At 41.9% G+C, this 22,901-nt stretch overlaps 1 protein-coding gene across 1 annotated transcript in view; it reads right to left on the minus strand.

The window, feature by feature from the left end:
- The window catches only part of LOC308088979 (netrin receptor UNC5C-like), a gene marked incomplete at its 5' end in the record, with an annotated part of 146,180 nt that overhangs the window by 92,758 nt on the left and 30,521 nt on the right, over positions 1-22,901 (minus strand). The window contains 1 exon segment of the mRNA XM_080433560.1: positions 7,518-7,621. Coding sequence (XP_080289686.1) covers positions 7,518-7,621 — 104 coding nt within the window.

Genomic DNA, 22,901 nt, shown 5'->3' on the forward strand with positions numbered 1-22,901 from the left:
CCCATTAAGACCTGAAGCCGATGTCTTCTAAATCTCAACAGTATTCTGAAAAACGTTATGTTTCTATATCAGTGGCTCTCAAACTTTTTCATGTCAAGGACCCCTAAAATTATAGGTATTTGGCCGCGGACCCCATCACAAAATATTTTGTTCCAGGAACACCCAGAAGCAAAGATTTGATTTAAAAATGTTCGCTTTAAAAATATATATATTCAAAGATGTGCACGCATTTTCACGATTTTTCAAAAATAGCAGATCTACGAGCTTGTAGACTGCCCCAACCCTCCTGATTTCGTGTATAGAGGGGCGGGTGTATAGAGCCGGCGAGAGATTGCGCCTTATCCTAATTGGTTCACCGATCTGTCCGTCAACCCCCGCCCCGTTAACACAACATTACGAGCGACGCCCACTGCACTCTGGTTGGTTGGGAAATGAAACACTTCCTCATACCGAGTACACCGACTCGCTGGGCCAGGCTTTTATTTTTTAGCAAAACTAAACAATAAAAGCCTGGAGATCGAGGCTAACGAGCTTGTATATCTGCTATTTTTGAATAGACAAAGTGTAAAATTATGCTTTTTTTTAGCTCAAATCAAAAAATGACACAGATGCGTTCAAGGTCTTAATGGATTAAAGACAAACATAAGAGAGACAGAGAAGTTATGAGAGACTTTTATGCTAATATAGCTTAACTTCATACAGAGGGGCTCAGATGTTAGCCTCTCGCTCCGTCAGTATAGGTGGTGGGGGGTTCTTTAGCGCAGCTGAAATCGACTATCAAACCGTCGGTAAACCAGAACACCAGATTTAGAATATCCTTATCAGGCAGTGCAGCCTTCGCAAAGTGCTGTGGTGCAGTTTCCCTGGCGTGCGAGGAAATTAACCCTTTAAGACCTGGAACGCATCTGTGTCATTTTTTGATTTGAGCTAAAAAAGCATTATTTTACACTTTGGCTATTCAAAAATAGCAGATCTACAAGCTCGTAGCGCGGCACTCGTAAATCTGTTATTTTTGATAAATCGTGAAAATGTGTGCTAATCTTTGAATACATATATATATTTTTAAGCGAACATTTGTAACTCAAATCTTTGCTTCTGGGGGGTCCCTGGAACAAAATATTTTGAGAGGTCCGCGGTCAAATATATAATTTTGGGGTCCTTGACAGGAAAAAGGTTTAGAAGACAGGATTTAGAAGACATTTGTAGAAGCAAACATTTGAGTAAATAAATAAAAAAAAAAAAGCTTGTAGCGCTACGAGCTTGTATATCTGCTATTTTTTGAATAGCTTAAAGAAATCTAAAAACGACACATATGCGTTCCAGGTCTTAATGGGTTAAATTATGTCTCTTTATCCATTCATGTGGGGGGGGGGGGGGTTAAAAAGGAAAATAAAGCAAAGAAGATGAATAATGATCTGAATTGTAGATGATGTACTTTGCTGTAGTTGTTTAAAGCCCTCTGGGAGTAGCAGTAACGATCTGTGCACTTCTTTCAAAGACAATGTTTACATCGGTTACACCGAATGAATGGATACAATTATGTGCAGGCAATGTACCTGCAGCGTGCTGCTCTAATGGGAAATAATGTTGTGTGACAGTGTGACAGCCACATAACACTAATACATCACATGTATAATGGGAAGAGTTGACCTTTCGTTGAACAAGTGACCGTGTGATGGGAAGGTCACAGGTTCAAAACTAGACAGCCATTTGGCACAGCCATGCAGTACAGTAGGATTCCTCAGTGCCCCAAACACTGTGATTGTGCTGAGAGCATGGTAGAGTACATGTAGCATTGTTATTATTTTGGTTGTATTTATTTTGGCCTATTTTTCTCCATTTTCTCCCAATTTAGTTGTTGTACCACTTTGACCCATTAAGACCTAGAACGCATCTGTGTCACTTTAGATTCAAAAATAGCAGATATACAAGCTCATAGCGCGGCACTGAGTGCCGCGCTATGAGCTTGTAGATCTGCTATTTTTTTTTAAATCCTGATTTTTTTTTAAAGAATCGCCTGAGGTCTTAATGGGTCACTGCTGACTCCTACTGGTTGGTCTTGGGACTACCTCGGGACATCCTCAAAGGAAAACAAATTATTGTGTTGTGAAGCAAGGACGCAGGCTTTTCTGGCCTGGAAAATAGCCTATTGTTAAGCAATCGGTCATGTCTACCAAATTCACACAGATTTAACGTAATTCCGCAATATGCCTCTCAAGTTTAAATTCAGTTGTCCAATGTGTGGCCCTTCACTCACTTTATTAAAGTCAGTATGGCCCTCTGGAGAAAAAAAGGCCTAGGGTAACAAAAACGTTTATATTTAAGTTTACGTTTAAGTTTTTTGAAAATAATAACAATAATTCACTTCCTGGTTAAAGTATTTGGGAAATATTCTGTATCTGGGCTCCTGTGTTTTACTATGTATTTTTGGCGAAACATGCTATTTTCAACTGGCTGCAATTATGGAACGGATTACCGCGATCGGATGTCTTTCGATTCTACGAGACCCCTGTGTGTGTAATGAGGGGGATCACCGCGAGGACGGTGATCACGGAAAAATATTCTGTGACTACTTGAAAAGGTAAGAAAATCGTTAAAAAACGGCTGGCACTGGCTGTACCCTGTTTTAAAAAAAACTCTTTAAGTGTTATCTTCAATGTGCAGAACTTGATGACGCTGGTTGCTTGTTTCTTCCACAGAACCTGGCGTCTGTGGAAGAAATAAGCAACCAGCATCATGTCGTTCTGCACGAACGATAGCTCGCTCGCGACATTCAGTGCACGTTTGAGTATCACACTCCACGATGAGCAGTAGTAGAGAAAAAACTAACTTTGTATCGGTTATAATAGACGATTTTCACTCTTACACGGGCTCCCATTATGCCAACGGAGGGGGTCAACAGACTGGACGACACGGGACTCTCTGAAATAACTCAACGTCCCTTTCAATGATGGTGAGTGATTAGCGACACATCAAAGATAACACAATGTCCGGATCTCTCCTTTAAATGAACACTGAGCATTTTACTGTGTTAGATAGGAAGGAAGCACCTTCTGAATACGAGACCTTGTGAACAACAACAATCCAGAATCTATTTCACCACACAGTACAGCAGCATGGCCTGTGACATCAGCCAACTCCTCACTTTGCTCAGTGACCCCACCCTCTGTGCAGTGTTTCTGTGGCCTCCAGCCTTCTCTTTCAGAAGGGCATCAACACTGACTCAGCCTGGAGAGGAGTAACCAACCCCCTCCTAAACCCGCCACTTGGTTCCCAAAACTCACTGGCATCATACAGACGTGGCTCTTGCAGTGGTGGAAAAAGTACTCACATCTGTTACTTAAGTAAAAGTATCAATACGGCAGTGTAGAAATATTCTGTTACAAGTAAAAGGTCTGGTCATCAAAATTTACTTGAGTAAAAGTACTAAAGTATTGGCATTAAAATATACTTAAAGTACCAAAAGTAAAAGTACTCATGTGCAGAATGTCCCATATCACAAGTTCATAATGTATACAAATCTATTGAAAATAGCAGATCTACAAGCTCACAATGCGGATGCGACGCATCGTGAGCTTGTAAATCGGCTATTTTCAAATGGCCGAAATATATAGGGCTGAAGTGGTTAATGTATGTTTTGTGATAATAATCTAAATCTGCAAAGTAACTAGTACCTAAAGCTGTCAAATAACTGTAGTGGAGTAAAAGTACAATATTTGCCTCTGAGAAGTAGTGGAGTAGAAACAAAAGTACTGAAAATGGTAAATACTCCAGTAAAGTCAAAATTCCTCAAAAGTGTACTCAAGTACAGTACTTGAGTACATGTACTTAGTTACTTTACACCACTGGGCTCTTGCAATCATTGCAACAACATCAACAGAGACAACACATTTTGTGGATGTTTTTTAGTCAAAGGACATATCATAGCAGAAGCTTTACTAATTGCAGTACAGACTGTGGTTGGACTTGAATGTGAGTGTCTGTTTCTATACCAGGCGCACAAAACGTAAACTGCGGGAGAGATTAACACAAATATGCTATTAGAACCCACTACCCCAATTACCCCAAGGCTGTAAGCCACACTAATCCAAACACTTTGAGAGCCATGACCATAGAGGTCATTCCCAAAAATACAAGGGGTTGACGGAGACAGACTAAAATGTCTCCTTCAACAGGAGAATCTCCGGATTACCGCCCTCACTTTGTTTTTACTGTCATGTCTAGAATGTGGGTCTCTAAGTGGACTGCATTAACATGCAACGTGACCTGTGACACGACCACTTAAAAGATTTTATTTTATATTGAATACCTGTCTTCAGTTTCACTTTATACCCTGATGAGGACTATCTGAGTCGAAAAACGCCAGTGAATACATGATTTAATACAGGATCATTATTTTATAATAATCAGAGTGCCTCAGATCGTTTTTTTCCCGACTCACTTTGGTTTAAAATTGGTTTTCAGGGCACTTTAAAATCTAGGTTTGAACTGTGGATGTCCAGTGGTAGAGTAGTCTACCTCTGCTTCCACGTGATCATTTCTGAAAAGTAGTATTTAGTTGTTCTATCTCTCCAGACAACAAATCGACAGTAATGGAATTCGACATTACACAACAAAAGTCAGTCTTTGAAGACGTGCGTACCGTCCTATTATGCTAACCGTGAAATTATTCAAATCTCATTGCTGTGTTTTTCTTCTGATGTTTCTGAAGGGCACAGGTAACAGAGAACATTACATTATACATTATATTAATCAGATAATTTCCCAACAAATCACAGTGATGAAAGATGATTGTTTTCCATATCTTGTTACTTGTCCATGTCTGTTTATTGTCTCCGCCAGGCCGAAAGGCATGGCGAGAGAGTATGTTTTACCCCCTGTCCGTCCGTCCGTTTGTGTGTCCGTTTGTGTGTCCGTCCGTCCATCTGTCTGTGAACAGCTAATCTCAGGCACCGTTGGCCCGGTCGCTGTGAAACTGTGCACGCACACTCCCTGGATGCCAATTCAGAACCTCTGCCCCAAATGTTTCACATGGGCCTGTTATAGCGCCACCAGGAGGCCGATTTGTGCAAAACCCTTTTACTCCTACAGATTTTATCCAAACGTCATGCAAATCGGTACACAGTATCTCTATAGTCATGTGATCAACACGGATCTGTCCGATTGTCCATATTCCATCCTCATTGGCTAAGGTTGCCTTCCAAAATGTGCAGGATTGGTCCGTTTTGAACAAAATGCCTCAAATCATGAACGCAGCTTGCGCTTTCCGTGCAATTTCACACGCAAATTCCCATTAGGCCGAGGAAGAAATGCCAGCCTTTTCCCATTGGCCTGTTATAGCGCCACCAGCAGGTCTAATTTAGCAAAACACATTTTTGGAACAAAATGCCTCAAATCATGAATGCAAGGTCTGATTGCCGTGAAAGGCCTAAAGGCGGTTACACACTGGCGAATGTGCGAATATACGCAAAATTCGGACTCGTTCCGAATAATTAAAAGACGCTTTTTCGCTTCGCTTTTCCGCTTTTTCGCGCCATGTACGCTTGCATTGACTTTATAAGGTTTTAAAAAAAAGCGTATTATTCGCACGAAAAAATCGCCCCGGTGTGTAAGGACCTTAAGAATAAATGGCACCCTTTTCACATTGGCCTATTATAGCGCCACCAGGAGGCCACAATAACCTACCTAACCTGGCGGAGACCTGTGCTCCGAGGAGCACTTTTTCTAGTTCTGAATGTTTTCTTTTGGAATAAAAGTGGCATTGCTGTTACAGCTGCTACAACATACATTATTATTACATCTACCATCACTACAACTACTACCACTTAACTACTTAAACCCTATTATACTTTGTTGACCGGTGTCACCCAGGGGTGATACTTGGCCCCCTCATCTTTTCCCTCTACACCAAATCTCTTAGCCAAAAATAGCAGCTTAGGGCTTAAGTGGTTAACAGAGTTAAATCGCAAAAACTCTTCATAACACTGATATTCACAATACATTCTGGTATTCTTTACTTTATCACTCCTTATTGAATACTTAATTGGTATGCAGACATTTAATGGAACATGTTATAAAATTGTCATTATTATTTATTCAATTATGATGTACAGACCAAAGGAAAAAAATAATCTTGAACACTCCATAAAATATGGAAAAAGTTATGTCTAAGTTGATTTAATTATATCCTGGAATCAACCTGAGCTTTTGTTGCTTATCAAGTTATGTGCAGCTGTATCTGCTGCAACCCCCTAACATTACACACCGTCTACTTTATCTTGAATAGGTCTTTTAATGTCATACGCTGCTGTATCTACTTTGTCCTTTAATGTTTAGAGTTTAAATACAATCGTTATCGAGAAACAAGTCATTAGCGTTCGACCGCAGCTGCATAACAAGACAGAGTGTGCTACAAAACCATAAGCCATTTGTCAAGTCCGCAACGTAGCAACTTGTCATTCCAGCGTTGCATTCTACAGTACGTGCGTTCTAACCCTTCGCATCTGTTGCTGTGGTGTTAGCAATGGCTTATCTACAAAATATTACCTGCTGCCTCTGTGGAGACTCAGGCTGGGGACAGTCAGGTGGCTGCTCTGTGTGCCGCTTTGCTCTCTTGTAAAAAACGTTCTTCATGTAAAAAACGGCATGGTGATGAGTCACAGCAGTGTTGATTTTGACAGCAAATATTGATTTAGTTTTAGTCATAGTCTTTTGAATACAATTCTGTTTAGTTTTAGTCACCTGAAATACTTCAAGTCTAGTTTTAGTTGACTAAATACATCGACTAAAATAAGATTTTAGTCGATTAAATCTACAGTTGAAGTAATCTGCGAGAAAAAAAAATTGGGCGGGCCGTGATGCCATCGAAATGGCTGATTTTCACTTAGCTGCATGCCGAAAATAGCTGATCTACAAGCTCACAACACGTGGCAGCGTGACGCGTTGTGAGCTTATAGATCAGCTACCCATGAGGACTTGTCTTAGTTCTACTGGCTCTCTTCTCCACTAGTCCCTCCAAAACATGTTAGTCTAGTTTTTATTTGTGGACGAAATTGTCAATATATTTAGTCATAGTTTTTTAGTCATCATAGCTTAGTTTTTATTTAGTTTTCGTCAGTGAAAAAAGGGTAGTCGACAGACATTTTTAGTCATAGTTTTAGTCAACGAAATCAACACTGGGTCACAGCACGCATGGTCTGTCCATCAGCGGTGGTGCTGAACCATTCACCAATCGATGCATTGAGAGCGTGTCCTTGAACAAGCTTGACTTGTTGCTTGCCTGGCTCAATAAGTGACACTATGTTTATAATAGGATATTAGAAGGGAGAGTGCTCTCCCCCATGGTGTGGCAACTCGCACACACAGTACTGTTGTTCAAGCGCCAGGCTGCTATCCAGCCTGACGCTGGAAATACAAATCATATCTAGGTAGGAAAACTATAAATTGCCTTGCTGAAACTTTATGAAAGACTCATCTGGCTTTTCACATGAGCTCAGGGAGAAATGTTAAGAACGTACCTCTGCAGCCGGTATGCCCTCGGGAGGGCGACACTGTAACAGCACTTCCTGCTCCAGTGACACTTCTTTTCCCAGCGGTTCCTGTTCAAAGGACTTCTTCAGGTCTGCAGGAGAGAAACAAGGAAGGAGCAATAATGGTGAGTTAGAATTAATTAGTAATTAGTAAGCCTAAAATGACATTTAATGTAATTATTCTACAGTTGTAGAATTTGCTAAATCAGCTGTGATCTTTCAGTCCATACTGATGGTCTTGGTCACCATGATACTTTAAAATACAGTGGGTAGACACATTTTACACAGAAAGACAAAGCTATATCTGAGTTATATGAGATAGAAGAGGAAAATCAATAATTGAGTAAATGTAGTGAGTGTAATATGTACACATGCTGCAACCTCACACGATGACCAAGATCTATTGCCGAAGAACGATCAAATTAAAAAGAAGTTGGATTCATCCATTTCCTGGTAAAGTAGGATGCCACAATGAGCATCGCTACGGAGGCGTATGCCCGGCCATTTTGGAGAGAGCCTGTGATTCTGAATTAAGGAAGGCCATTTTGGGTGGAACCACCCTGTCATTGTGCGACTGAAGGCGCGTTGGCCTCTTCAGGGATAATTTAACGCTCATTTTCCAAGGCGACAATGACATGGTAATTATGGGGCCGCTGGTTAAAGTCAGTCATGCATACATTGGCTTCTCTCTCCAGTCCTCCTGTCTCAAACAATTTAAACAAGGAAAAACACTTAGCTGGATATTCTTAACCATTGACTAATGCACACATATTCCCACACAGCAGAGAGAGATGCTGAGGGGAAAGGGAGAAAAAAACCACAGATGCCACCAATGTGTACAACACTGTACTTTTAGAAAGCTACTGTACTCACTATAGTACTAAAGGACTTAACTGGACGACTGTGTTGCTTGATGAACATTTTGAAAAAACATTCTTTTTGTAGAGCAACATGGCCATGAGATTAACCCATTAAGACCTGAAGCCGATTCTACAAATGTCTTCTAAATCCCAACAGTTTTCTGAAAACCGTATGTTTCTATATCAGGGGTGCTCAAACTTCTTCATGTCAAGGACCCCCAAAATGATATGTAATTGGCCGCTGACCCTCATCTCAAAATATGTTGTTCCAGGGACCCCCAGAAGCAAAGATTGGAGTTAAAAATGTTCGCTTTAAAACAATATATATTCAAAGATTTGCACATATTTTCAAGATTTTTCAAAAATAGCAGATCTACAAGCTCGTAGCGCGGCACTCGGTGCCGCGCTATGAGCTTGTATATCTGCTATTTTTTGAATAGCCAAAGTGTAAAATAATGCTTTTTAGCTCAAATCAAGAAGTGACACAGATGCGTTCAAGGTCTTAAAGGGTTAAGTATAACATATACTTAAACTTTAGACTCACTGTAGGATACTTTCCAGACCGAAACCTTTTATTCTGTCATGCTACTGGTAAAACAAACAGTTACTTGTATGCTTTATGTCCATTTTCTGTTTTCTACACTAGGCATACTGTAGTTATTTGTGCTTGGCATGCCCATCTCTCCGTCCTCTCTGCTTGGGTGAAGCCTGTTATTTTGCCCTTCGGTCTCCATTCTGCATGGACTTTGCCAGAGAAGTGTTGGGTTGCTGCCCAGCCAGCGAGACATGCGAGAACTCGGCCGGGGCCAAAGACATTGAACGATTCACATTAATAGCCCAGCGGTGCTGTGATAAATGACAGTATTACAAAAGCAGAAAGGGATCGTGTTGCTTATTTATCACAGACGAATTCAGCGAGCGGACTGATTCAATAAAAGCTAAATCCATCCACGCCTGCTGCTGTAGTGGACTTGAAGGCAAGTTAGTTGGAAGCTGAGATGAGAAGACGGTGAAAGAGAGAGTGTTAGAGGGAGAGAGAGAGGGAGAGAGAGAGCACAAGGCAGGAAATGGAGGGGCAATATTGCTGTGCGGCCTTGGCATTGTGGGTAAGTGAATTTGACAAGTGGATGCACACGCATGGCCGGGCCGAGCTGTAGACTTGAACTGGAATAGGACTTGACTCGAGACCCGTTCTGGGCAGTGTTGGGCAATATTACTTAGGAGAGTAATATGTTACTTATTACTTATTACTCCTTTGAAAAGTAATAATATTATATTACTTATTACTTGGAATCAAGAGTAATATATTACGTATTACTTTATATTAATAGGCATTTTTAACGAGGCCTTTTTTGTCTGAGTAATATGGTATAATATTACTGCTTTGGCAGAATAATACCTTACTTTACTCGTTACTGGGAAAAGTAATAATATTACAGTAATATATTAGTATTAATTCGTTACTGCCCAACACTGGTTCTGGGAGATTTTTAGACTTGACTTAGAGTTAATGGCCAATTACACCAGGGCACGATAACTATAAGGACAATTATGTGAGCGTCCACACTCATGAACGATAAGGTTCTGTAAACAGTGGCAGCAAACACGCTGCAATGTCTAGCTGTGTCAGAGCCCACACATAGAGGCAAAGAGCCCTGATGCTGAAAGACAAAGGCAATATGGATATATTATATATATATATATATATATATATATATATATATAATATATGGATAATCTGATTCTAATAATATGGATTAATATATGGATAATCTGATTCTGATTATTAAATATAAGTGAGATAGTTGCAGGCTACCTGAGGTAAAGCCAGCTATCCTACCAGAAAGCATTAGTTATTCATAATTATCTCCTCATCTCTGTTAATAATAACAAAACTACCACTGATTCCGACTGTGAGTGAGACGAACTGCATCCCAAATGTCCTTCTGATGGATTTTGACGTCATATCTATGACCTATGACCAGAGTTGCCAGATCTGCTTATTATAATTTCCCCGCAAGATTTGATTTGAAAATAGCCGATCTACAAGCTCACAACGCGTCACATCGCGACGCGTTGTGAGCTTGTAGATCTGCTATTTTCAAATAGCTTGATGTATAGGTTAAAGTGCTCATGTGGCCCATAGTCGCTTCTTTTGGGCTGGTTTTCATAGACCTGGTTGCTTGTTTCTCTCACAGAATCTGGCAACACTGCCTATGACTCCAAATGATGATTTCAGCCCAATTAAATCTATCATTCATGAAATCGCTCTGAAAGTGACCAGAAGGAAATCACTATGAGAGTGGTGAACGATTTAATGTACCACCATCGTTGTCATTATACTGTAGTTGTGGTGTGGATTCTGCCATCAACTTTAGTTAGAACACATTTTTAAAACATATTATAGTTATCATTATAATTATTGAACTTGGTGTGAACGTCACTTTACACAAAAAATGTTAAACACAGCTCTGTCTTTGTTCAACATATTTTGAGTTTTTTAACTGTTTTACCCAGCTGATAATTCTAGCACACACATTCCTTATTTACGTGCTAGCTCCTGCTTTATGACAGAATGTTTTTGTTTTTGTACAACACTAAATATTATTATTGATGCCTTTTTGTCTGTATATTAAGGTACCTGGAAGTATGAAAAAAGTGTATTATTCATCGCCTCTGCCCAATTACAATGTTCGATCTAAAAGAGTATCTATAACACTGTCGATCAGCCCTCATCTCTGTAAGAGCCAATTGGTACTAGCTCTATTTGAAGGTCTATCCAAGAATGAAGTGGGCAAATATGATTTGTTTGATATATTTGTAGCATTATTGTTGTGCACGTGCGTACGTATGCACGTACGCATATTGTCCTGTGCAGAATTTATATCATATACCAAGAAACTTGAGAAAGGATGAGGGATGGATCTAATCATCTTTTCCTGTAATGTTTATTTCATTGGCTTACTTCACACTCTTTTCTGTCTGTCTGTCTGTCTGTCTGTTTGTCTGCTTCTCCCCCTCTCTCTCTCATCTTCATTGTTCTGGAATAACTTGTCATCTCACTGGAATGAATACATATTTTCCACTCCCCCTCTCTTTCCATCTTGGAAAGCGTCTATAAGTAAGGCATTCTGTCTCTTATTTCCTCTCAACCTTTTTCTGTCATTCTCCATGAGCCCGACTCCCAACGCACCGACCTTTTTGCCCTCTCACCTCCAACTCTCTTTCGTATAGCCTGATCGCTAGCTGATAGCCTACCAGTGGGCAACTACTGCATTCACATTCACATACGTATATAACAGTGGTCCGGAACCAGTGGTCCGGGGACCACCAGTGGTCCTTAGTAGGGTACCAGGGGGTCCCCAGCTAAATTAGTTAACATAGCGTCATAATCATTTTAACCACTTAGCTTTGGCTATTCAAAAATAGAAGATCTACAAGCTCATAGCGCGGCACCGAGTGCCGCGCTATGAGCTTGTAGATCTGCTATTTTTGAAAAATGCGTGCAAATCTTTGAATATATATATTCTTTTAAACGAACCTTTTTAACTCAAATCTTTGCTTCTGGGGGGTCCCTCCCTGGCACAAAACATTTTCAGATGGGGGTCCGCGGCCAAATGTATATCAATTTAGGGGTCCTTGGCATGAAAAAGGTTGAAAACCACTGGTATATAATACTGTATGTAATGCCCTGTAATAGCAGCTGCGCTGAAACAGATGTTAAAATCATTAGCACGCTGCAGAGAAAAAAAGCCATAAAACAAAGTGTATCCAGAGAGAGAGAGAGAGAGAGAGAGAGAGAGAGAGAGAGAGAGAGAGAGAGAGAGAGAGAGAGAGAGAGAGAGAGAGAGAGAGAGAGAGAGAGTTAGCAGGTGACTTTATTTATGGAGCCGATCAGCCGATCTTGATGGATTCCTAAGAGGAAGCACATGTACGGTAGGGAGTGATTGGGGGGGGGGGGTGACAAGTGGAAAAAAGAGACAGAGAGAGAGAGGAAGGGAGAGAGAGGAAGATGTTTTCTTTTCAAACTGCCAGGTGTTCATACAGAGATTTCATCTCAAGGACCAGCAGCAAACCTTTTGCCCTTTCTCTATCCTATCAAATAGTGTAGGACGCCATGGGAGGAGTGTTAAGGTGAGACTGAGTGGGCAGCTGTAGAGTATTGACAGGCATACTGTGGAACACCGGTTACAGCCGACAAAAGGACAAACTGGATGTTGTCACCGCTGGGAGAGAGAAAAACAGATGGACACACACAGTGCAGAATGCACATACATGTAGAGCACATGTACAATAGAATCCTCAGTGTAACTCTGAGAGTGTACGATTCGCACACTCTCAGTATATAATAAGAATAATATCGAACACCTACACGCGCGCACACACACACACACACACACACACACACACACACACACACACACACACACACACACACACACACACACACACACACACACACACACACACACACACACACTCTTGTCTCGCTATGAAATAGAATAGAGACAATTAAATACGGTCTCAATTAGCTTCACAGCCAACAAAGGTTCAGACAGTTGAATGATGTCCCTGACTAGATGATACACTGGGTCCACTGGGTCCACTGGAGTCTTATATTCAATGCAACAGTAGCCTAGACTCTAGTCTAGGCCCTATAGAGCCCATAAGCCAGCTGGATTCACATGGGAACAGGCATGGCTCTCGGACTTCAAGTGGCCAGCCTGTGAGTCAGTCATAATTTAAATGACGTCATATCTATGACCTATGACCAGGGGTTGCCAGATCTGCTTATTATAATTTCCCTGCAAGATTCTATTTGAAAATAGCCGATCTACAAGCTCACAACGCGTCGCATCGCGACGCGTTGTGAGCTTGTAGATCTGCTGTTTTCAAACAGCGCTCATGTGCTCATGTGGCCCATAGTCGCTTCTTTTGGGCTGTTTTTTCCTAGACCTGGTTGCTTGCTCTCACAGAATCTGGCAACACCGCCTATGACTCCAAATGATGATTCAGCCCAATCAGAAGTCCATTGACTTCCATTATGAAGTAAATGGTTAAATATAAAACAAAAAGTATAAAACATTTGTGGACAAAACTAATTGTGGAGATAACTGTACACACGCTTGTGCATACAAATAGACATGCACATGTAAAGACTATCAATAGTCAATCTAGAATTTTCCAATTTTTTTAAAGGGAAACTTCACAGAGTGCCATTGGCCTGATGTGTGAGGAGATCAATAATGTCGTGTGGAAAGTAAAGCCTGTCTTCTGTGTATTTCACCGTGAAATGATGCCGTCAAACGCGTTGTTTCAAGTCACTGGGCGTGCATTTCTTATACTGTCATCATTTTGTGATGTACATTTTTTTGTGGAGAAATACACAGAAGTCATTTTGCCACATTATATTATTGATCTCACATAAGAGCAAAATGCGATTTAGGTTGAAAATGGATGATGTTTCCCTTTAACCCATTAAGACCTCTGTGCCACTTCTTGATTTGAGCTAAAAAAGCATTATTTTACGCTTTGGCTATTCAAAAATAGCAGATATACAAGCTCATAGCGCGGCACCGAGTGCCGCGCTACGAGCTTGTAGATCTGCTATTTTTTTTACATCGAGAAAATGTGTGCAAATCTTTGAATATATATCTTTTAAAGTGAACATTTGTAACTCAAATTTTTGCTTCTGGGGGGTCCCTGGAACAAAATATTTTGAGATGGGGGTCGGCGGCCAAATACATATACATTTTGGGGTCTTTGACATGAAAAAGTTTGAGAACCACTGTTATAGAAACATACGTTTTTCAGAAAACTGTTGGGATTTAGAAGACATTTTGCAGAATCGGAACCTCAGGCCTTAATGGGTTAATAATCTTTACATGTGCATGTCTGTTTTGTTTGCACACACGTGTACACTGTTACAACAGTATATGCGGCTGCAGGTGTGCAATTATACAACCCTGTTAGTGTTAATTTAACCCCGAGAGCGTACAAACAGAACCGAAAGGCCCCGGGATTTTACGGTGTGTACGTGTGAGAGAGAGAGAGCTGTAGCTGACTGACTCAGTAGAGGTGTCTGAGGGATCATAAAACTAAGCGGCGTGACCAAGTAGGAATGATGGATCACCACCGATAGCTCACACATTCTCTGATGCAGGAGAGATCTACAGCATGTTAACAGTAAAGCACGTCTCAATGCTATACGCAGAAAAGTCCTCTGTTAATTTAACCCCGAAATTGTGAGTTTTAATTTATAATTTAGTGAAAAAAATTAAACCAAACAGTCCATTTGGGTCCATGCGTACAATCTTTGTGCTACAAATGAATACGTTAATATGATTTTACCATGCATCTTTAAGGCGCCATTATATTTCCATTACTGGTTATAAATTATTTGTTAAATGTATCAAATGCTCAGTATTGAAATCTTTTCTGTCTGGAGTCTTCAGTTGATTCTATATGCATGGGTGGATTTTTGGTTTCAGTATCAAGTACCCACATGTCACAACAGCTTAGAGGCAGCAGCAGCAGTCAGTGTATTGCAAATCACTTTTACTTAGCATTGAGGTCATGATTTCTTATTTTTTCCCCCCTTTTAGTTGGAAATACTGCTGGCCTGGTAGACTGGTGTGGTTTCCAATTCCCTGACACATATGTTAGTCATTTAAACATCCGTTAAAGCTGCCATCCATAACTAATTTTAATAATGAATCAAATGTTATTTTAACCCGATCTGTAGGCCTATAGAGTATATTAACCCATTGAGACCGGGAACGCGTCTGTGTCATTTAAAATTTCTTTGGCTATTCAAAAATAGCAGATATACAAGCTCATAGCGCGGCGCTATGAGCTTGTAGATCTGCTATTTTTCAAAATAATCGTGAAATCATTTTTTTCATTTATTTCCAAAAACTGTTAGGATTTAGAAAACAGAAAACAATCGCCTCAGGTCTTAATGGGTTAATAAAATAACCACATCTGCAGTGGTGGAAGGTGGGCTTCTTACTCTTACATTGAGAAAATAATACCCGGTTGACAAATAGTACCGCCTGAAGCTCATACAAACAATTAACTTATGCTAATTATCTAACATTGTTGTTTCAACGCGAGAGATCCAGAAGCTTGAACACAACTGACTTTAAGAGTCCTGTTTTATACACATACCCTCCACAGTTTGTAACAGAACTCGACTTTTTCACCTTGTGGAGTTTTGTGGAGGGAGGTTGCACCGACAGCAGTCTCTTTACTCTGGTCTACTTTTTACCAAGACATAGTGTAACTCTCTTCCACAAAAGGACAAAGTGTGTGTGTGTGTGTGTGCGTGTGCGTGTGCGTGTGCGTGTGTGTGGCCGCATGTGCGTGCGATGCATGTTATACCCTTGTGTCATTTTCTCGCTCGCTTAGTTCCCAGGTGTACTCTTTATCACCTCATCTGTCAGTGTACACACACACACACACACAAATAGACCCCGAGACACGCCCTTCAGATGGATCGTTTTTTAATGCTGAACCTGTTGATTCAAAGTCACTCCGTACATATTTTGTCAGGGTTGTCACCTTACAATAGCGAGCGATGACAGAGAAGGTGGAGGAGAGCAACGAACGGAAAGCAGGAGGGAGGGAGGGAGGGAGGGAAGGAACAGGGAATGGAAAGAAAGCAACGTAGGCAAAAAAGAAGATACATACGGAGGATGACAGACAGCAGGTATGGTGGAGGTGGGGTGGGTGTAAAACCTTGATTTATAGTCGGTTGCACGCCGGTGTCGTGCACTGAAAATAGCCGATCTACAAGCGCACACTGTGTCGCATCGCAACGCGCCGTGAGCTTGTAGATCGGCTACTGCCGGTGCGCGACACGGCCAGGGTTGCCAGAACTATAATTTCCCTGCAAGATTTTATTTGAAAATAGACACGATGCGACACGTTGTGAGCTTGTAGATCTTGTAGATCTGCTATTTTCGAAGAGCTTGTAGATCTGCTATTTTCAAATAGCTGATGTATATGTTAAAGTGCTCATGTGGCCCATAGTCGCTCCTTTTGGGCTGGTTTTCCTAGACCTGGTTGCTTGTTTCTCTCACAGAATCTGGCAACACTGGACACGGCGCGCAAACCAAGTATAAATAAGGCATAAGGGTGAAAGCGAGGCAAAGAGCCAGGGTGAGGTTGGAGGTTGGCAGTGGGAGCTCTCTATTTTTCCAGTACAAAAAACCACCTGCTTGCACATACCCATCAGTCTCTCTATTTATAGTCGTCCGGCTCTAAATCATCCACTTGCCTTGACACACCGCCCGTGCGTCTGACTTCTATCATCTCGACTTATCCGTCTCACGTCTTTGACATCCAGCAGAGCGATCCATCACGCCTCCCTCCCCCCGGCCATAAATATGCTTTTCATGGCGTTCCCACTTTTATCAAGCTGCTGATCTCATTCAAAAAAGACAAGGAGAGACTGACAATGCCTCTCGCCTTGCCAAAGTGTCACATATTTTAACATCGACCCTATAAAACAAATCTCGCCCGTCAGTCAGGAAGCCACTCTCACCCAAAGGCACCGTCCCGCCACCACAAAAAAAAAAGACATTCCCCCACCCCACCAACGCCCCCCCCCCCCCCCCCATAACATTCAGATGGCATTGAAAGTGACAATGTCTGGCGCTGTGCCATTTGCCTTTCAAATTCCAAACGCTGTCCTGTTCTCCTATAAACAACCTGTATTCCTAATTTCCCAATAGACACTGCGATGAAAAGTATGTGTTTTCTATTTATGATCAGATAAATAGCAGTAGGTGTTATTCGAGGACACGGGGCGGGAGTGTGACTGAGGCCGCATGCTAACTTCTGAATACTGTCATAGTCCTTGAGCGGGCTGGCAGCCTGAACGGAGCATGATGGCTCATTATGGGAGTAATGACCCAGTTTTAGGTGTAATTGCTCCACATGGCTACCCCCTGACACACACACCCCTGACATACACCCCACCACAGACACGCAACCTAGGGATGGGGGATGTGACTTGAAATCAATATCACAATTTTCTTTTAAACTTTTGCCTCGTTTGCGATTAATGAACAATAATGAAAAAAAAGAAGCTATATCTACTATAGCTCACAACATGTTGTGAGCTTGTAGATCGGCATTTTTTGCTATTTTTGTACGCCATTATTGTACAACGAAGTATAATACAGGGTCATGTGGTAAATCATAATCTATTTATTTGATATAAACGCGTCGATACGTTGATATATAAGAAAAAATAAAACCCTGCCATTAAGTCGGTTATTGGTTCTAAATATCGATTGCTCAGCCCTAACACACGCGCACGCGCACGCACACACACACACACACACACACACACACACACACACACACACACACACACACACACACACACACACACTCGCAGACAGACAATCCAACCAATCATAGGAGCTATTTTCTGTCCTTAATTAGTGAGGGAGTTGCTGAACTGAAGAGTTGGCACAGAGAGACTGAGAATGAAATTAAACAAGATTAAAGTGCAAACTGCTTAAGGGATGTAGAGGAAACACACTGCACAGCTTTCAGGCGGTGTGTGTGTGTGTGTGTGTGTGTGTGTGTGTGTGTGTGTGTGTGTGTGTGTGTGTGTGTGTGTGTGTGTGTGTGTGTGTGTGTGTGTGTGTGTGTGTGTGTGTGTGTGTGTGTGTGCGTGTGTGTGTGTGTGCGCGCACACACGCACGCACGCTAGTGACAGAAGAAGACAGCAGTGTAAGAGTGTGAGAGACACAGAGATGCCTAGTTTGTGAGACTGTGTGTGTGTGTGTGTGTGTGTGTGTGTGTGGGGGTGTGTGTGTGTGTGTGTGTGTGTGTGTGTGTGTGTGTGTGTGTGTGTGTGTGTGTGTGTGTGTGTGTGTGTGTGTGTGTGTGTGTGTGTGTGTGTGTGTGCGTGTGTGTGTGTGTGCGCGCACACACGCACGCACGCTAGTGACAGAAGAAGACAGCAGTGTAAGAGTGTGAGAGACACAGAGATGCCTAGTTTGTGAGACTGTGTGTGTGTGTGTGTGTGTGTGTGTGGGGGGGTGTGTGTGTGTGTGTGTGTGTGTGTGTGTGTGTGTGTGTGTGTGTGTGTGTGTGTGTGTGTGTGTGTGTGTGTGTGTGTGTGCGCGTGTGCGTGCGTGTGTGTGGCACAGGCACAGCTGCATCATAACAACTGAATGACCCCACTTCATTACCAAACTGCAGTCAATAACACACAGACAGAAGTTCACCAGGGAACCGTTGTGGAACGTAATTAAATAATACAATGAGGTGATGTAGGCATCTATTCAGAATGACCCTATGTCACAGACACATTCTGTCGCTCTCTCTCTCTCTCTCTCTCTCTCTCTCTCTCTCTCTCTCTCTCTCTCTCTCTCATATGCCCACATTATTTGTGTCCTCTCCCTCCTTCCCTCTCTCTCGTCCTCCACCCACCCTAGCCTGAGAGTGAGGGCACTCTCTCCATACAAGACTGTTTCTTCCAAAGCACCAAACTGTTATTATGTTTGCGGTTTAGCTCGCCGCCTCCGGCACCTCTACATAAGCACATTTCAGTGCAATTATCCAGAATGGGTGTCTCTCTGCCTCTGCATGCTTCCTGTGCCAAATCATAGCACTACTTCCCCCATAGCGGAACCGCTCAGGCAATAAAGACGTAAGCCGAGATGCTTTGGGAGAAAATAGCTCAGAAAACACACCTCACGTAATAGCCTCTGTGAGCATAATTTGGGACTTTTAATTTCCCTCTGCACTTGCACACACAGTGCAATGGAAATGAGTCAGCTTCTCTGGGCTTGGTACAGCGAAATGATTTGAGACCAATGGTGTTTCTCTAGCATCGTTTAAGATGAGAGGTTTTGGGCCCCCTGTAGGGGATACGCCTCTAGAGGGGGGGTCTGGGGGAATCCTTCCCCCGTAATGTTCAGAGAATTTGATATGTTAAATACATCAATCTGAAGCACTCTGGGAGTAACTGAAGGAGATAAACATGCCCAATATTTATTATTTTATGTCAAGCAGGCTTAACACATTGACATGCCAAAGACGTAATATTACGTCATCATAAAAGAAGTCTTGTTTTTAGTGATTACGCTAGAGGGCGCTCTTCGCCCACCCATATGGATGATGCCTTGGCTAACAGAGAAGGATAGAACCGGAAATTACGTAATCCAAAAAATCACTCCGGCCAACAGATCTATCTCGGATTTCTTCTCCAAGACTGCGTTTTTTTTTGTGAAAACGAGCTATATTCAACAGCCGATAACAACAGAACGGACGATCGCGGTTACAATGTTTTTGTTCCGGTGGAAAGAAGAGAGACTGGTCGTTTGTTTACTTCCGGGTTGAAAATAAAGATCACTGGATCGTCAAAAAGACTCAAAATAAGGTAAAACCGCAAGCAGTGTTGGCATAATATAATCACAATGTCATGACTAGAAAAAGTGCTCCTCGGAGCACAGGTCTCCGCCAGGTCAGGTAGGTTATTGTGGCCTCCTGGGGGCGCTATAATAAGCCAATGTGAAAAGAGTGCCATTTCTTCTTAGGCCTTTCAATCAGACGCATTCATGATTTGAGGCATTTTGTTCCAAAAATGTGTTTTGCTAAATTAGACCTGCTGGTGGCGCTATAACAGGCCAATGTGAATGTGAAAAGGGGGGCATTTCTTCCTCGGCCTAGTGGGAATCTGCATGCAAAATTTCACGGAAATTGCACACTGTGTTCATGTTTTCAGGCATTTTGTTCAAAACTGACCAATCCTGCAAACTTTGGACGCCACTGTAAGCCAAATAGGATGGAATATGAAATATCAGACAGATCCATCAGAATCACATGACTATGGAGATACTGTGTACCAATTTGCGTGTTTTTTGGACAGAGTCTGAAGGAATAATCTGCAAAAATTTATTTTACATAAGTCGGCCTCCTGGTGGCGCTGTAAAAAGCAGATGTGAAAAATGAGATAACACACGGACGGACACGCGGACGGACGGACGGACAGGGGGAAAAACACACTCTCTCACCATGCCTTTCGGCCTGGCGGAGACAATTACACATAGTCCAAAATGAAGTGTCTGACCTCACTAAAGCCGGGTCTGAATGGAAGCAAACTGCAGAAGCAATGTGAAAACTATTGAAATGCCATCCCACCATAGTAGAGAATGTTAATAATGGCAATGGGGGGGAACCAACTCCATATGAATGCATGTGCTTCTTCTTCCATTTAACCACAAGACTATTAAAGAGGTCAGACACTGATGTTGGGTGATTAGGCCTGGGCTGCATTGCATGTGGCATTGCAATTAATTCCACAAGTGTTTGATAGCGTTAAGGTCAAAGCGCTGTGCAGGCCAGTCGAGTTCTCCCTCACGCATCTCATAAACCATGGCTGTGTGGGGGAGTGTGTGGGCATGGGGGCGATTGTCATTCTGAAAGAGGAAATGGCCTTCCGCAAAATGTTTCCACAAAATTGGAAGTGCACAGTTGTTTTCCCATGTATATTTTTATAAAGATCCCACACATTGTATGCTCTTTAAGACTGCAGAGGAACTAAGTATCATTGTTGGTCTATGTTTCTAATATTATTGGCAAGACAAACCCGACTTCTCACAGTCCACAGTGATTTCATTCCATTTACTGACCATCTCCATTGCCTAAAATGGCTGCCTGTGTACCCGTGGCCTTTAATCACATGAACCCTATATTCTTCATTGCCCGGCGTTACCCAGGGTCTATACTTGGTCCCTTCCCTTTTCCCTCTACGCCACGCCAAATCTCTTTGCTGAAAATAGCGGATTATTTTGATCAAAACGTTCACCTATTTTTACTGAATGTTCGCCTATTCGGACATGCCCAGAATAGGGATGCTAGGGTTCGTGTGGCTGAACTCAATACTCAAACACACACACGCACACGTATACAATTACATCTACATAAGGGCCTTGCGCTATATATTCACAGTCAGGCCAGGAGCTTTCTTTGATCACTGGGATGCCATGTGCCAACCGAGCACCAGTAAAGTTCACTAAAACCATCAGAGGGCTGAAGGAATGAAGATAGACTGTAACCTTTGGTGTCACAGTGATTTTCTCTGCGGTTCTCCAGGAAGTCAGTCATTTTCCCTCTAAGCCATTCTGGAGCGTCTCTGTATTGCTCCTGAAGAGCCACTCTCTGTATTCCCCACCCTGTCATTTCAACACATGTGATCTGTCCCAGACGTCAGACCACGGTTCTTTCCACCTATAGACTATAAATGACACTTTGCTGAAGTACAATGTACTGTATGATTTGGTTCATAGTCCTAATGTACTTCTACTACCTGTAAGTCCCCAACAAGAGTAGTAATATTTAGTTTTTGTTGTTAGGAATGTTTGTTTGTATTGTCTTTGTTTTTTTCAGATGTTGTTTGTCATTTTGGTCCTGTGTTAAATGAATGATGGGTTATGAGTTTGTGTTTACTCTTTCTTCCTAATCTAAAATAAATCAATATATATATATATATTTTTTTATATATACACTATGCAGTATATGTTTTTAATAAATGTAACGTAAGCATAGAAAGTGACATTTGTGAGATTTGGGTCACCACTACATGCATGCTGGCTTACCACTTCAGCCCTTATGAGTATATTGGCAGAGTTCTAGGTGGAAAACCTTGTGGCTAAAGAAATGGTGAAACACTAAAACCACAAACACACAAAAACATAACACACACTCACACATGCACACTTTCTCTCTCTCTCTCTCTCTCTCTCTCTCTCTCTCTCTCTCACACACACACGCACACGCGCACACACACACACACACACACACACACACACACACACACACACACACACACACACACACACAATCATAATTTAACTACTTCATCAAGTGGTCGCTCTGTATCTAAGAAAAAAATAGGAATGAAAAGGCAGAGGCATCATAGAGACGACCCGTCTCTATGAACATAACAAGGACAAGCCTTTGTTATGTTGGTGGAGCAATATGCAAAGATGTTCTTATATTCAACTATGCACTCTAACAATATTTACTCTCTTAAATGCGTAATCATGAGAACAGTCAATGTGGTTTCTCCATCGCAGAGAGAGAGCAGATTTCAGCACACAGTGGCAGTAGCCATGGTGATTTTCCAGGGACACGGGCACAATGTCTGGCTCCCACTGCAAGGCATGCTTTCATTAAATTGTCTTAAATCAAAAGAACGGCCCTGCATGAATTCTGATTTAGGACGGAACTGTACTTCTAAACCAAACAAAGAAAAATATCCCACAGAGATATTTCCCTATACTGCCACAATCCTGGCTGTCTGGGTCACTTCTTCATCCCTGAACGTCTTGCACTCTGATTGCTATGCAAACACACGCCTTAGTGGTAGTGTGGAGGAATCATCTGAAGTGAGCATGCACGCGCGTGTTTCAGTGGGTGTGACCTTCACAAATAACTAATCCATTGAAGGAGAAGGCTTGACCTGATGGAGAGGTAAATCGCT

The sequence above is a fragment of the Gymnoscopelus braueri genome, assembly GCF_963280865.1.
Source record: "Gymnoscopelus braueri genome assembly, chromosome: 7".
In the NCBI taxonomy this organism is placed as follows: Eukaryota; Metazoa; Chordata; class Actinopteri; order Myctophiformes; family Myctophidae; genus Gymnoscopelus; species Gymnoscopelus braueri.